The sequence below is a fragment of the Bombyx mori genome, chromosome 4 (genome assembly GCF_030269925.1).
Source record: "Bombyx mori chromosome 4, ASM3026992v2".
NCBI classification, from domain to species: domain Eukaryota; kingdom Metazoa; phylum Arthropoda; class Insecta; order Lepidoptera; family Bombycidae; genus Bombyx; species Bombyx mori.
This window is the reverse complement of record NC_085110.1, coordinates 11,087,244-11,103,671: the sequence shown is the minus strand read 5'-3', so window position 1 is coordinate 11,103,671 and position 16,428 is coordinate 11,087,244. Positions and strand designations below refer to the sequence as shown.

Below are 16,428 nucleotides of genomic sequence, written 5' to 3'. Positions count from 1 at the left end.
AGAAGATACACCTAAATCAACGGCTAATACTTTTTTCCAAAAATCTAGCTCATACCCTCCTCAATAGCTAGCATTCCACGAAATTATCACTGAAACCAGATAATTCCGATAATCTTCCCTATTGACAAATTGAGCAGGTTCTGTAGAGCTCTAAGTTTAAGCTTGGTAATTAATTGTCTATACTTCTATATACTAATATTATAAAGAGGAAAGATTTGTTTGTTTGTTTGTTTGTATTGAATAGGCTCCGAAACTACTGAACCGATTTCAAAAATTCTTCCACTGTTTGGAAGCTACACTATTTCTGAGTGACATACATAGATTATACACTTAATATTTTTGAAAAAAATAAGGTTCCTGACTAAAAACCCAATAATGTAACCAAAGGTGTAAAAAAAATACCTAAAATATTTATATTTACACCGCGTACCCTGCGAAAACTATTGTTAATAGAATAAAATAATGTACTACGACTTTGTAGAGCACATTATTATTTACAAAAAGTGTCGCGATAGCATATGACTAACTATTATAGTTATGCCGTAATAACTGTTATTTTATTTAAAAAAATAAAACATAATTATAATATTAAATATCGTTGAAAATTTTGTTAAAGACCAGAGCGGAGCCGGAGCAGGCCGCTAGTCCTTAATAAAATTTTATAATTTTTCTCATCGATTTTTATTCGGTCACGCCCTTTGTGTATTCCGAAAGTTGTTTTTAATTTACCTCCATTATTTTAAGATTCAAAATTTATGTCATATTTTTAATTAAGCAACATGCTTCTGGAAGCTGAGTCGTTTCATTTCTCTAGATATATTTTTTTTGCTTTCGGAGAGGATGTATTTGGATTATTTTCTTCACTACTTTGTTCCCATTCATCAAAGAAAAAATTAACGTTGACATGCGAAAATTGGTTCAAATATATATATATTTTTTTATTGTAAACGTATTTATGGCTAGTCTTCCAATAGAGAACGCGGGAGGTGAATTGTAAAGTAACTGTTAATTTAGTCTTTTTTCAGGTTAAACCATCTATTAATGGGCCTTACTCGTATAAACTGTTTAACACCTGTTTATTACTTTTCATAGTACAACAAACAGTTGCAATTGGATAAAATAGACTGTATGATATCATTTCTGTTTCTTTCATTTTTCCTGTTTTAGAAAAGCAAAACCATATCTGCCAAGTTGACACTTGACAGATTCTTTTAAAATGGCGTGTAAAAAACTAGAGCTCTTCTAAATAATTTTTCAGTATGGCAATTGGTTTTCTACGATCCTATTCCAAAAGTATCGAGTTTAAATAAAATACATCAGACAATCAATCATTAAAATCAATTCAATAATTAAAATTTAAATGCATACATACTTTGTAACAAGAAAAATACATCAGACGGAAATAAAGTTCATTTATTTGAAATTGTAACCATTACCGATGGTAATGAGTTGAATAGTCAATAAAATAAATTAATACAATATGAGAGGAGATGAAATAAAATAATCTCCTCCTATTTGTAATATAATTAAAAATCTAAGATCTCCTCTATCTTCTTCATCCAAATCTTAGAATTTTAGTGAGTCTTCACTGGTGTTTGGGCAAGAGCCCAAGAAGTCACATCCAGTGACTGTTTAATTTTCTCACACTTATCATCACTTAAGATGCACAAATATCTTACGCAAATATTAAAAGACCGCTTTTTAATTTAATAATAAGTAAAGTAAATATATTTGTCGTGTATTCACTTCCATTTAATGAATCTAACTTTTTTCAATCTTCAATGTTATAAACGTAGATTAGTTAAAGACAAGCTTGAAGCTATGGCCCCACAAACTTTTGTTTGTATTTTTGGTACCTCTTGGTTTTTTGGAATTTGTGAGGTTATTGAATAGTATTGTATCTCTAATTTTATTATTAGCCTCTGTGGTTAATGTTTATCATGTTCTACTTCTAGAGTGGCAACAAGAAGTTTACAATTTTCAACAATTTTCTATTAGGACTTCTTAACTGGTGCATTATTAAAATATCAATTCGTATTAATTCTAGTGTTGCATGATAGTAATAGAGACAAAATGATTACGAATTTCGATAAACTTTGTGCTGATTTGGAAAGGCAAGAACTTGAGGTAATAAGTATTTCAATAGAAAAGCTTATCCCGTTTTTACTACAACAATTTTAATCCAAATTATTCCATTGCAGACACCAAATGGAATAGCCAGTCCCTCGACTTACGCTCAGCTATTAGCTATTTATTTGTATCAAAATGATCTGTGAGTAATTTAAAGCAACATTCACTTAATTTCTTATCATAATATTCTTATTTGGACGGAAAATCACATTTATTTTTTGAAAATAATATATTTATCACCTACAAAGCATATAACGCTGTACTAAGTTAATACCAATTTACCAATACCAAATACCAAATTATTTAGTAGTACACTTAAAAAGCTTTTAAAAGTCTCGGGGAAGTCTAGTGTGAAAGTTTACTATATCTTGTTTCTTGGCCTGTTATAATCAATTTATTTTGTTTAATAATAAAATATTTATAAAATAAAATTTTGTTTTAATGACATAAAGTATTTATGTGATTATGATTAAGTTAATTGTTTCATATTGTGTTTATTATTATTATTTCCAATGTTTCAAATACTTCAGTTTTCATGCTCATTGTTTACCAAGTTAGTGAGATTAGTAATTAAAAGTAGTTTAATTTATTCTATTATCACTATGGACCTGTTGTGGTTGAGGTGGCCACTCAAGAAGGGGTAGTGCCTTAGTATCTAAGACATTTTATAATTTATAAGGATATAAAGATGTTAGTATAGCTGTATAACTAACACTATAACTAACAAAGTAGTAAACTCCACTAAATAAAAACTTGATAGCTAGTAGGCAATTGGTTGATTAGTATTGGTAATAGAGAAGATGGTAAAGCTAGTGGTTGATAGTAGAGTATATAGATTCATATACAATATTATCCACACTAAATTGAGTATGTTACTTTAAATTGCAGGTGTAATGCAAAATTTTTATGGAAGAGAATACCACAAAATGTAATGAGTAGCTCCCCTGAAATAGTTGCAATATGGGCTATTGGACAGAAACTGTGGAAAAAAGATTTACCTGGTACATATGAGGCATTAGCAGCTTACTCTTGGACAGAACCAGTTTCCAACATTATAAGAGCTTTGGAAGGTAACAATATTTATGAAACGCTATGAATAACTCATACATTCATAGAAATTTCTGATTTTTCTTTATAATCAATTGCTTTGCTTGCTATTCTATAAAATGTTTGTTAGTATTATTTGTGTGCCACTTGTCATATGTGAATGAAAATATGCCAAAAATCTGCCATATTAAAAAGCAAGAATCTTGGAAAAGTAGTTTCAACTGAATAAGATAACATGTAAATTACAAAGAACATTATACCAAAGAAGTATTAATATTGAAATTTTGAAATATGACGTGTCAAATTAGGTACGAGTGTAAATAAATTTTAACAGACAATACTATGAAGACTATCAGATTCTAAACTTAAAAATACCATTGTACTAAACACTTCTTCATACCACTATGATACATAAATAAGGGGCTTAATTTGATAGGGATTTCTATATTTGTAATAAAAAAAATGTTAAACTGTGCTGAGTTCCAAAATCATAACTACACAACAACAAAAAAAAAAACAAAAAAAAATTTTTAGTTTTGCTACATCAGGACCTGGGAAATTCCTGAAAGGAATGATTTTTAGGAAATGTTTCCCCTAAATGTTAAAAAGGTTTACTTTTCTTACACAATGACATATGAAAATGAGTATTATGTGAGGGAATATCCAGCAATGTGAAATGAGTGTTATATGAACATCGTCAGTCCTTTCCGACCTTTAATCACCAGTCAGTATTTACTTGTAATTTGGGCTTAAAATTTACCACCATCCATTCTATTTCTGTCTTGACGCACATTGATGAAGTAATCTAAATAAAAAATATACAATCACATTTTTTTTCATCTTCACAGAAAATGTTCGAGAAAGGACTCTAAACCTTATCGGAAGATCGTACAGTTCCATAAAAATAGATAAACTGATCTCAATGATTGGTCTCAGCAGGGAAGCCACATTACAAGTCTGTCAAGATCGCAGGTGGACTCTACATGATGATGGCATGACAGTGAATCCCTTACCCCCAGCACAACCAGCCCCATTGCATACTTCTAGTGAAGATCAACTTTTCAAACTAACAGAATTTGTGTCATTCTTAGAAAATTAAGTAAGTTTCGAAAATAAATCAGTTTCTAGATTAGATCTTAATTAAAATCCCAAAGTTGGCTTTGAAGTAAGCAACTCAGCCTGTAGAGTCTAAACCTTAACTCTCAACCCCTTGAGGGAAAGTGGCATTAGCTATGATAGTTAATAATACTAAATGCCTCCATTTTGTGTCATCAAATTACTTCAAGAACTGCAATAAGTTAATTGATAATTTGTTAAAATAAAACATCTTATATAAATTGCAATACTATTCTGTTTTGCAAGTTATCTTTTGCAAGTAGGTGGTGTGTTTCTAAATACCCATAAACTTTTTCAATATGAACATTTTGAATTGTAATTGGTATTAATAATAATATATCATAGATCAGATATCTATGCTATCTTTTTTAGGAAAATATTGTATTAAATAATAGATCTATAAGTTTTAGCTGAAACCCAAATAATAATACAGAAAAATAAAACACTAATCCAAATATTCATCAAAAGCTAATGAAACTTGGATAAAAAAATTACTACATAATTGCACACAAAGCAGACGGTTCTCTGTTGCATACTTCAAAGCCTGCTCTTAATCGAAAGCTATTTAATCATTCAAATATATAAATGTAGTTACAACAAAGGCACATTTTAACTAAAATTTCTGGTTTTAGGAAAATATTTCGAATTTGAGACTAAATTTGGTCTTCAGTTCATTCAATTGCGATTGCAATATCCAAAAGAACTTAGAGGTTAAAATAAAAGAATGTCATTTATATTTAATCTCATTTATTAACAAAATTGGAAGTCTATAATTGGTAAAAAAAAATGGTTTTCTTAACTTCTACTGAGATTATAATGGAATAAAAAAAAACGTAAAATAAGTTGGCAGTGTAAATTGAAAGAGCTAAATAAATTCTTAATTAAAATAAAGCTATTAATTCTAAAATAGTTTTCAGTGACTCCTTTTTACTCCAGTCACACTAGTAAATTCAAAAAGATTTTTAAAATATCACAAGCAGTTATTTTTAATTGTAATCTCATAACTCCTATCCTTTTTTAAAGTAAGAATAAGTCACTTGGGACGATTGTTTTGGCAACTCTTAGTTAAAACCTCCCTTGGAATGAAACTTGGTTTTGTCTTGGCTGAAGTCGCATGGAATTTGAGTCATCGTCGTCCCCGAGTGAGGCTTCGTAGGCCCTGTTGATCTGTCCTCCGTTGGGCTCCGAGAATACATCCTTCACTGAAATATTAGCATTCGATGCTCTATGACGAGGTCCAACGTTATTATTGAGCTGAAAATAGTACAATCATTAGAATACCATGGTTACGGAAAAACTTAATAACAATATAAATCATAAAACTAAATAATAAAATAATTAAAAATATAATATTGTTTAAATACTATACTAAATACTGATGGAGATATTTGCGGCAGGGATGGGTTTCACCATTCTGCCTATTTCTGCTGTGAAGCAAACATGTGATCCCGTGCAGTTGTGTGGTAATGTCGAAGTGTTAATACCTCATATCTGACGCATACGTGATGTTGATGGGCTGTTTTTTTTTAAGCTTAGGTGGACGATCTCACGGTCCATCTGATGTTAAGTGAGTAAGTGCGGGTTTCATTTTTATTACACGATGTTGTTCCTTCATTGTGCAAGTCAATCGTGAACATTTGTTGAGTACGTAACTCAGTACAAAAATTGGTATCGGCCTGGAATTCGAACACCGTTGCATCGCAAGATACGAATGCACTGGACGTCTTATTCTTCAGGCCACGACGACTTTAAACAACTTTAACTATTTACCACGACAGTAGGCGGACCCTCTGCCCATCTTCAGCAAAAAAAACAGCATGTTAACTATTTCATACCATTCCAGTAACACCGTATTCATTATTAGCGCCAAGTGTCTGCATTTGCGACTTCCTTCTTTCTGCCATTACAGAGTTACGACGGGTCTCTAAAGCTTTCAATGTCTCCCTTCTCAATGTCATTTTACGATTTAAAACTGGGGTACCTGAAATAATCATAAAAAGCCCTTCAGTGCCTATTATAATTATGAACACTTAATATTATAATAGACATTAGTATGGGATGAGTTTCATATCACCCAGGACGGTGCACGGTGGCGCAACATTACAAGAAAGATACTTCTAGAATGTGGCGGTCACAATTCTTATAAATGAGGAATGCGACTTAAGCAGGACGATTATTGGAGATGTGTTCTTATAAACTGCCAAGGAAATGAAAGTTCTACGTGGTGTTGATGGTGTCGGATACCCAAAAGAATTTTTTTTTCTGCCAAGAAAATGAAAGTTCTTCGTGGTGTTGATGGTGTCGGATACCCAAAAGAATGGACGTCGGTAGTATTTACTCTCATGAAACGAAAGACCATTTGCTTCTTAATTATTCGTGAACGTGGTCAGGGAACGACAATGTAAGGACACTGATTAAGAATTAAACCAATTTTACAAAAAAATCGCGCTTATGATTCGCCCAAATTTAGTTTAAGAATGTTATTGACAATAGCTTATCAATGGCAATCACTCAGCCGGTGACAAATACTTCGCTTTATCTTACCCGGACCATCATTAGCATTCATATTGAAGAATCGTTTCTTGAAAGCCACATCTAGTGTTCCTATGTTACGTTTCTTCTGTCTAGCTTTCTCTAAATTGTGTATTGTCTTCCTTCGGCCGACGTTGTGTGGTCCAGATCCTGAATCGTTATCATAATCATCGTCCAGACCGTTTAATTTCTGAAGGTCTTTCACTATTGCTATTGCATTCTTATCCAAAAGCGCATCCTGTGACAAATCTTCCGACTGCAAAAAAATATAGAAAATTTAATTGAAGAGCCAATTTAAGTAATTTCATTTACTATAATAAACTTCCAGCTCTGTACGTACTTTCTTTGAACAGAACCAGTTGAGATCCGTCGATGATAGAATATGCGAAATAGTTCCGAATCGATGGAACAACATGGCCGAAAATTGTATGACCAAAATCAAGGCAAAGAAGAACACAAATACCAGACCGATAGGCTCTAATTGCAAGTATTCCTTCGAGATGAGAAGCTGAAATTGCAAAATAAATGTTAATCCACGTTTTTTTTTTATTATGTTAAAACTTGCAATCACATTAAAGTAGATAAATTTAGAATGTTTAAAAATGCCAATGATTCGTATTGTTCCTTAATAATAAAGTTCAAATTTCAAAATAATCAGTTCGTTTTATATACCATATTATTAAAAAACAATAATAGTTATTACGTGACGTGCAAGTGCTGGATTAAATACAAAATTCAAGACATTGTACGTGTACACTAACATCATGATGATAGTGAGTAAGTATACGTGATCTAGTGTTTCCACGTAATTATCATTCACAAGAAAAGGATTTCAAAGATTTACAACAACATCAAACACAACCTGAACACATAAATCGCAGTCAAATTAAACAATCCACCATTTTTCAGGGATGTGTGTAGTTATTGTACATAAAACACCAGTGAACCTGTCACCTCGTTTAATAGAAAAGACACCGCCACCTTAATAAACAGTACAGTCGTTAATTTTGACTCTTGGGTGTATAGGTATAGTCCATAGTATTGGATAAACGTGCGTGAGTATTCACTGATAAAATTGTTGTAATTCTGCTATTTGAATACTGCCTTTAAAGGAATAAGTGTAGATATATTATATATTTTTATTCATTTTATAAAAAATATGTTTGTTATTAATCAAAATTATTCAGACAATAGGAGTGGGACTTAAAGAATTTTTCGTATTATTAGAAAATGTGAAACCAATAGTGTAGCCAAAGTTATTTAGGTTTCGTGTCTTCGGGATTTCATGCTGTTGTGCCATCCAAAGACAGACCAGACCGGTTAGAAGAAGGTCGTTAGACGTGTGAAGTGACACACATTCTGTGGTAACATTCGGCTGTACCTGGCCTGTTTCCTCCATGTACGTAATGTTTGTCTTAACTCCCAAAGGCCAGACCACGTGAAGCTGATCTTTATTGAGTTGTAATAAAAATACTATCAATATAAATAAAGCATTGAACATAACAAATGCGAAAACTGATTTATTGCGAAGTTCTAGTAGATCGCCTGCTATGCGAGCCTGTAAAATTTAATAAAACAAAAATATATGATACATTGTAATCAACTTTCAAGGGTGACTGGGATTGGAACTTGTTCGGGCAGTTCAAAGGTTTGAGAGAGGCGTCGCGAGTCTTGGTCCCGAGTCATCGTTGAATGATGATCGCTGTGTAGTGGAGTTTGACGTTACCTCTTGTGAGACCTCATCATAGGTAATGTTAGTCTTAACTCCGAAGGGCCATTTAATGTGAAGGTTGTCCTTGTTCAATTGTAGCAAAAATACAATGAGCACAAAAAGAGCATTGATCATAAAGAATGAAAATACAGAAGAATCTCTCAGTTCTTTTAAGTCTCTCGAAATACGTGCCTAAAATTAGGGGAAGGTCAATATAAAAAATACAATAAATGGTTTTTTTTTTCTTTCCCTGAAATAAAATTTGCATTAGTGTGTGTACCAAACATTCATATTAATAGATTCAGAGTAAAACGCGTCGGCTTCTTTTCTGAAAGAAAATATTAATGTTATTTTTGTTAATATGTAATCAATCGGAGACAAATAACACAGGGTAATTTGGCCCCTAATTAATTAGGGTCCTGTTTACTATGAGACACCAGAGACAGAAACATGCATAGTTGCATTGTTTTTTTTTTTATTAATGTTCGTAACTCGAAAAATTTTCTAATTTACCTTCTCGTCCTTGTCTTCGTCAATAGGATATAAATACTTGTCAATAAGGTCTTTCCAGAATTGTACCTCGGGCGGGCTCAAGAAATCTACTTCGCCTTTTTTCAAGCCGGGATCCTCAATCCAATATGGATTTATAAGATCATCTCGTCGTTCCTGAAATTTAAACGTGCTTCTTATTCAATGTTTGCAAAATACAACAAATCTATGAATCGTGTCTGAGCTCTTACCCTTGGTTCAGTGGATAGAGTGCCGGTGTCGGAATCGGAATCGTTTTCTTCTTCGGGGTCCTCATTAAGAGCGTCCAACTGGTGGTCTCCGTTAGTGCTACCACGAGGGCCTAGCGATAGTTTGCGACTTCTGGATAGACCGTGCGGATCCACGGCCCTGAAATTGAAACATAATTTGTTTTAATAATTTCGAAATTAATGTTTCTTTTTTACCATTAAAATTATATTTCTAACGACTGACTTCTCGACGTTTTCAATTTTCTTTTCCAATTTCTCAAGTGTTGAAGCGATATGCATGAGCTGTACTTTTTCTTCGTTTCCTTTAGGATGAGTACACAGTAAACATTTAAAAAGACCAGCAAACGATAGTTCTATGGAGCCTTCCTCTTCGTTAGAATTGACACCCTGCAGGAAACCAAGAAGGGACTTTTGTTTCGCCTTCTTTTTCGCCTCTTCGGCATCTTTCTTTTCTTGCTCGATTTCCTAAAATAACAAATAGAGTTATGCTCTGCACCACGGCATCGAATTAAAACAGAGCAAGATATAACCCACCTTCTTTGTTTTCTTGGTTTGCACTTCTCGCGTACCCCACGATACTACATTCAGATTTATAATAGAATACAAAATCAAAAGCAAGTACATAGAGGGTATAGATAATAGATAAATGATACCGGGAACGATACACCAAAACTCCTGGGGATGTAAACAGGCCGCTATAAAGAAAGAACTTGACAGTGAAATCAAGAATATAGCGGATGGGGATCCGATACCGTCCTCGCCTAATTGCAGTGCTGTACCCACAATTACAGCCATCATTATCATAGCATAGGCCGTTGATAATATTTGCGCGACCAATAACTGTAACAAACACCATGTCACATAAAATAATATTCAGTTTTTTTATTATATCAAATACTATGACACACTATTTTCGTACTCACTTGATATTCTGACTTCATTGTGAAACAAACAAACATAAACAACATTATAGGATATAGATTGTATTCGAAGGATGTCCAATTATCAATTCTAAAAGCGGCCACAAAAGCACCCACCAACATAAGAAATATAGTTCCAGGTCCCAGAATCGTACCGCCCATCAACATCATCTGTAACATTACATTAACGGTAGTTTAAAAAAATACAGTGTATTTGATATCAGATTTATTCATAGAAGCTTACATTACAAGCTTACATTACATACAAACGAAAGCTGTGAATGCGGATGCCCAGAGAAAACTATACGCCACATTGTCATGGAATGCCCACTAACGAAATTCGCAGGCCAAGTAGAAGATCTCAAAAATGTAACAGAAGAAGCTATCGATTATTTCACAAACTGTAAATTTAAATTATAGCCACGCAGTGTAAACGAATGCCATACGATAAATAAAATAAATAACATTACCTGGTATGCGATGTACGGTGAGGAAATATTGTCATTGATTTTAATGGTATGTTTATAATCCACAAGCAAGTCCATAATGTTAGCAATGGTCGAAGGCACCCATCTACGTCGTTGATTGTAGAACTCGCTAAAACCTTCAGGGCAATGGGTGTAGGCGTCCGATGCAGCTGAATATTCTACACGATAGCCACGTTGAAGTAGCAGAGTGCATAGCCATCGATCTTCTCCTGTTTATAGTAAAACATTAATCACAATGAGAGGTTAAAATCATATACAGAATCAAATTATTCAAACTAAAAAAAATTCTATTACACTAGTCTGCCTTAAAAATTAAACACTAAGCTTGCCTTAGGAACTTTAACGTAAAAAACAACAAACCAGTTATCCTTATACCCTATGCTGAACTCACAAAATTGACTTTTTTGGGTACACCATTATCCCATAAGACGATTTAGTTACAGATATTCCCATATTTACCCTGATCGTATTGTACGTAGTGACGGGCTTCGTCAGATTTCAAAGTATATTTCTTCATAACGTTGTCGTCCATCAGAGCCTTTCCTCTGAACAGCGAGAAGCATCCGGGACTACAGAGCACGCAGCCGATCATGTGTTCGGTGGCCTTTTGCAGCCAATGTCCGATAGCATACTCGAATAATTGATACCACACCATAGGTCCTGTGAAATTAGGTACAACAAACATTGAAAAATTAGATCTGCAATAAATAGGTTGTTGTTAAAGTTTTGGGGTCACGGGATTGGGTAAGGAAAGGTTGGATTAAAAAAAAAAAGAATAAAATTAATTAATTTCGCTAGGAAATCTGTTTGAAATAACTTACCAGATCCAACAGGGTGAATACGCCCGCAGGCAGCTCCGAGGTTCTTGTTTTTCTTCATTAAATCAATGAGTAATCGTACAGCGTGAGGTTGGAAATCGATATCTCCATCGAGTGTAAGCAGGTAAGTATTCTCAGCCATAACTTCTTTACGATCAACCGAAATAGGCAATTCCATTAGACGATGACCGAGAAGGTAGTACATGTACATCACCTAATCATGAAAAAACAATTTATTTAATTATTTTTTGTGCGCCGTTTATATTTTACACTTAGTATACCGAATGAACATAAACTGTTAGGACTGGGACTTAAACAAGTTTTGCTGTCAGCTCCTGCACGAGAATTTGGTTACGGGGCAGGATATGTCGTAAGGTTACACGTTGAACTCTTGCTCTTGTTCTTGCTTGTGACTGGCGCTTGGAGTGCAGAATGAAAAGCGCTGAGAGTTGTGTGCTTAGTGTGAGTTTTTTAACGTTCTCGATAGCGTTAAAGTTAGCTGATATTTGTATGGAATGGGATCGTTTGCCTACTTTACCGTTAGGGGCGCTGTTCCAACTGCATACAAAATTGGGTTAACTTTTACTTACTACTAACTTTTTCACTATAGAGAACGTTAAAAAACGCATTATGCACACTGATCCGTTAGGACCTGCTTAGGACGACGGCGACTGTGCGTGGCCTTGTCGTCTGGCCGTATATAATTAGAAATGTATACCGATATAAACAATTAGAAGCCGATATAATTAGAAGTTCAAAAAATTCAATATTCACCGTATACAGTATACCAGTTGTAACTATACTTGAGACCTTAGAACTTATATCTCAAGGTGGGTGGTGCATTTACGTCGTAGATGCTATGGGCTCCAGTACCCACGTAACACCAAGTGGGCTGTGAGCTCATTTAATCACCTAAGCAATAAAAAACTGAAAACTTCGAAATAAAGAAATGTATGTGATTACAGCACCTGAGACCAACGTTTCCTGTGTCGAATCTTTGCCTTATCCTTCAAGTGACAGATCATTTTAGTCTTTCCTGGTAACACCCATGTCAGTCTACCTCCGTATGGCGCAGGATATCTCTTCGGTGGACGTATACGAATGTTCGTTTGATGTACATTAGAAGCAGCTTCGTCGATGGTATCTACCAGAAGCTTGACAAACCGGTTTACTTGAGATTCGTCGTCACTATGATCCGAAATTTCGAAAGCGTCGTCCAAGAAAATGTGAGCTGCAAACATAATGACTTAGTTAATACAAAAAAACAAAATTGCTCACCTACGTCAATTGTAAGAAATTTTCATACTTTCGAATTCGTAATAGTCAGGATCTACTACACGAAGATACTTCTGAGCGACGCGGCGAGCACACTGATCTTCATCGAGACGAAGAATAGATTTCAAGAACTCCATCATCTCATCTTTGGTCTCGTGCCACATAGTAGCACAAGCATAAATCCTCGTGATCTGGTCTGATGATTTCACAGTCTTTGGGGAAGATCCAGTATTGTCTGTATGTACTGATATTGTTTCATAGTATTCATCACCTTTTTCCTTTTCGATTTCGGCAAGATCCTAAAAATAAATATTTTCAAAATTATATTTTAATCGAATAAGTTAAACCTTCAAGCTCCTAAGCTTCGTTAACTATATGAGGTGAATATGTATCTATGCTCACTTCTGTTTTGACATCCTTATGGTCATCTCTTTTCCTATTCAGTGCCATACTTTGGTCTATGAGTAGACCATTGTACATAGGCAACACAAACAATTTCTCAGTGGAAGCTAAACGTTCTGCTTTGGGGGTCCAAATATGAATAGTGATCCAGGTTTGTGATAGCAGCCATAACAACCAAACCCATGCCATTTGTCGAGAGATGAAATCGCTCAACGTAAACACTGAAACCACAATAAAAATTATTTTCATTACACATTGTGACTGTAGTCAATACATTTGTTCTTCAAAAGAAACAGTGTTACCTGGAGGGCTTTCGAAGAATAGGTAGTCCGGTATCGTTCCGTGGAAGAAACAGGTGTCGCCATTTCTGATACCACAAGCAGCAATCAAAAAGTTCACCACCAAAGGTATGACCAAGTTTATCGGAAAAGCGTAACTGAACCCTTGAATAACAATTTTGCAAGCAAATTTCCCAAAGATGTAGCAGATGTAGGCTGCAAATATTTGGATCATCATGACGTAGACGGCGGACTTATGTACAGCCGCGATTTCGACGGAGTCTCCTGTAAGGGTTATGTTTGCCAAATCTGGAATAACCGTTCCCCCGAGTTGGATTTGAACCTAAAAAGAGAAATTAATATAATAGTACGTTGCCAGTTTGAATAAAATATAATTGATCCACTATAGTTAAACCGGGTCTAAATGATTTACCTCTTCAACGACAATGCTATGTGGCCCAAATCCAGGATTGAAAAGTTGGAAAAACATTGCCGGTTCATCTCCGTCCAACCACATGAAGAATAGATTGCAGAAAAGAAACAGTAAAATCTTCCACACGGAGATGAATCGATACGTAAAGTAGCGAGTAAAATTTAATTCCTCTTTTAGTCTCCCCAGGCTTTTGATTATTCCTGAAATTTTTAAATTTTTGCAATTGAAACTATGTATCTTAGATAGTAATGTCTTGCTTTCATACACAGGCATTGAATTTTTAAAATGTGATATTTGTTAACTCTTACCTATTGGACTTTGTCGTGTCACATAGTTTTCCCACCAACCTAACGAAATACATAAAGCAGAGATCGGGATCAACCACAAAACAGCTTTGTTTTCCAACAGGGGCCAAACTATAAAACCGGTCACTTGCGCAACTATAGCGGCCATATCGACGATGACTTTGACAAATCGTTTCGAGTCTCGAGAGTTTCTTGACAGCAGACCGAGCACCGCGGGAATTATACAGAGACAGTTCGTTATCATAGCTCCTTTGACTACATCTAATTCAGGCAGGATTTTAAAGAATAGTAAACCCATTCCTATGGTATGTAAGGACTCAGCGATAAAGACCTGAAATAGAAGGATTAAATCATTAACTAAAGATATATACTGCGGCGTTGAATAGTTGATAAATACAATGTCTGCGAACAAGAAGATTTGCTTATATGGAGAACGCTAGTTGACGATTAATGAGCGAACGGCTTATACATAAAAACTCCCATAACATTTACAAATGTATGGCGTGAGTACTTTTGAATGCATTTCATCACAATTAACATAATACAAACATTGAATATCTAGTGGTACGGACACCTCTTGAGCACATGAAGTATCAAGTACCTTTTTTGTACAGACGAACTCATTACCCAACACACGTGAGGCCCTTATGAGTTCGACGTCTCAATGCTATCTGTCACAGCTGTCCTACAGCACGGAATAATATTATTGCTCATTGGAAAAAATAAGCAAAACGATTAAAACGTACCAGTACTTTCTCAAAAACCTTCCTTTATTTTGTTTTCTTTGCACGAAACATTGTAAAAGTGTTTTTATTCGAATGTAGCATTTAATATAGTTGAACTTTCTACAAGTTTTCATTGACTTTTAGTACTTACCACAGAAAATTGTACAAAACTCGGCTTCTTTGATGTTTTGAAGAAGCATATTCTTATAGACCTGATCATCGTTCCTAATTCCGGAATAGCAAAGGCAGCTAGGATAGCCCACATCCAGGCAACACGCTCCTCGTCTGGTAAACTCACCACAAACTGCTTATCTCGACCTGAAATGATATTTATTTATAAAGTACAACAGCCTTGTTTTTCTTTTTTTTTCCTACCTATGCTGATAGCCTTGAGAGGCTATTTCAGCTTCACCCTAACGTGTGTAGGTGAGCTCACGGGGCTCAAACCGGAGAGTTGCTAACACTGACCCTAGCAAGAGCAGTGCTTCGCAGAATCTACCACCGGATCGGAAACGCGACCCACTGAGAAGATCCGGCGAGAAACTCAGTGGGCTAACAGCCTTCTAGAAACTAACATTGTAACAAAAAATAAAATCAAAACTCGGATAATGTTTCAGTCGTTCACATAAACCACATTATATTTCAATGTATCAGAAATGGAGACATCGTTTTTTTTAAATTGTAAGGATGACAACTGCAAAAGTAACTTTAATTAAATCTCGCGAAAAAGTAATGAAATCTACGAAGTTCTTTGTCCCAATGGAGCAGGTTTTGAGTGTATTATTCTTATTAGTCTTAGTAAATCCATTAACTTTGTAAGGTGAGCTCGTTTACGCCCCGTAAGCCATAATAAGCTCGTTCATCCATAGGCAATAAATAAATGGCAAAAGGACTCAAAAATATAATTAATTCTAATACTCGTAGGTTCATGAAATAATAAACAAAGTGAATCTCATTAGACTGGTGTCATTGAAACGGTGTGTTTAAAATTAAAATAAAAACCAGTTAAATTATATATACCTACATATATTGTGGGGTCGATTCACAATATTTGCCGACGGTAACAGTCACTAAGGCAATGAAGCGTTCACAATGTCAAGTTCGTGTCACCATTCGCAATGAGTCAAATGGTGAAACTTTGTAATTAGTGTACCAACCGTGAAATAAAGTAAAAACCAAATCCAAAAACTGAATCCTGTAGGTATCTACAGCGGTTTTTTTTAAATGTAAACGCTCAGGCTTACCTAAGTTTTTATTGCAGAATTCTAATCGCTTGTCTTTCCTAATTTGTGACGTCATGAACAAAATTGTCCCCTTTGCGATAACTCCTGATCCAAGGACCACGATGAAGGTGACCAGGTAAGCGACCACTTTTAACATTCGCACTGTGAATTCCAAACATTTCTGAGTCTCCATGGACACACTGTCCTGTTTCGGCGGAAATTCTCTGAACACGTCCCATCCTTTCGTTTCTTGTACTGTGCGCTGAC

General features: G+C 34.8%; 2 protein-coding genes across 18 annotated transcripts in view; one reads left to right on the top strand and one right to left on the bottom strand.

Annotated features, from left to right (window-relative positions):
* Positions 1 to 1,210: 1,210 nt before the first annotated feature.
* Positions 1,211 to 7,479, top strand: LOC101744476 (COP9 signalosome complex subunit 8). Of its 13 annotated transcripts, none has more exons than XM_062668243.1 (6): positions 1,211 to 1,441; positions 1,956 to 2,127; positions 2,202 to 2,272; positions 3,019 to 3,200; positions 4,026 to 4,276; positions 4,926 to 5,184. In XM_062668243.1, exons 2-5 carry the CDS (start codon positions 2,074 to 2,076, stop codon positions 4,274 to 4,276), a joined length of 558 nt encoding a protein of 185 aa, XP_062524227.1. In that variant the 5' UTR covers positions 1,211 to 1,441; positions 1,956 to 2,073; the 3' UTR covers positions 4,926 to 5,184. The 13 variants fall into 13 exon arrangements, with proteins under 13 accessions (XP_062524227.1, XP_062524233.1, XP_062524232.1 ...); XM_062668249.1 differs by lacking the exon at positions 4,926 to 5,184 and adding an exon at positions 7,179 to 7,479 and having other exon boundaries at positions 1,214 to 1,257; XM_062668248.1 differs by having other exon boundaries at positions 1,214 to 1,257.
* Positions 5,024 to 16,428, bottom strand: part of LOC100884166 (chitin synthase A) — a 44,857-nt gene continuing 33,452 nt past the window's right edge. For 2 of the 5 annotated variants that reach the window (XM_038021719.2, XM_021351080.3), the window contains 21 exons: positions 16,183 to 16,427; positions 15,090 to 15,256; positions 14,217 to 14,544; positions 13,909 to 14,108; positions 13,500 to 13,818; positions 13,198 to 13,418; positions 12,827 to 13,094; positions 12,489 to 12,751; positions 11,524 to 11,734; positions 11,162 to 11,362; positions 10,685 to 10,911; positions 10,218 to 10,385; positions 9,829 to 10,134; positions 9,518 to 9,759; positions 9,277 to 9,433; positions 9,050 to 9,202; positions 8,552 to 8,728; positions 7,166 to 7,333; positions 6,838 to 7,081; positions 6,129 to 6,274; positions 5,024 to 5,547 (listed from right to left, as the gene is read on the bottom strand). In XM_038021719.2, coding sequence (XP_037877647.1) covers positions 5,359 to 5,547; positions 6,129 to 6,274; positions 6,838 to 7,081; positions 7,166 to 7,333; positions 8,552 to 8,728; positions 9,050 to 9,202; positions 9,277 to 9,433; positions 9,518 to 9,759; positions 9,829 to 10,134; positions 10,218 to 10,385; positions 10,685 to 10,911; positions 11,162 to 11,362; positions 11,524 to 11,734; positions 12,489 to 12,751; positions 12,827 to 13,094; positions 13,198 to 13,418; positions 13,500 to 13,818; positions 13,909 to 14,108; positions 14,217 to 14,544; positions 15,090 to 15,256; positions 16,183 to 16,427 — 4,600 coding nt within the window. In that variant the 3' untranslated portion in view covers positions 5,024 to 5,358. 5 annotated transcript variants of the gene reach the window in all.

Excerpts from the sequence above, each read along its gene's own strand:
- LOC101744476 (XM_062668249.1), top strand. The coding sequence starts at position 2,074 with ATGATTACGAATTTCGATAAACTTTGTGCTGATTTGGAAAGGCAAGAA. Across the intron at positions 2,128-2,201 it reads TGGAAAGGCAAGAACTTGAG|ACACCAAATGGAATAGCCAG; the intron begins GTAATAAGTATT and ends ATTCCATTGCAG. Across the intron at positions 3,201-4,025 it reads CATTATAAGAGCTTTGGAAG|AAAATGTTCGAGAAAGGACT; the intron begins GTAACAATATTT and ends TCATCTTCACAG.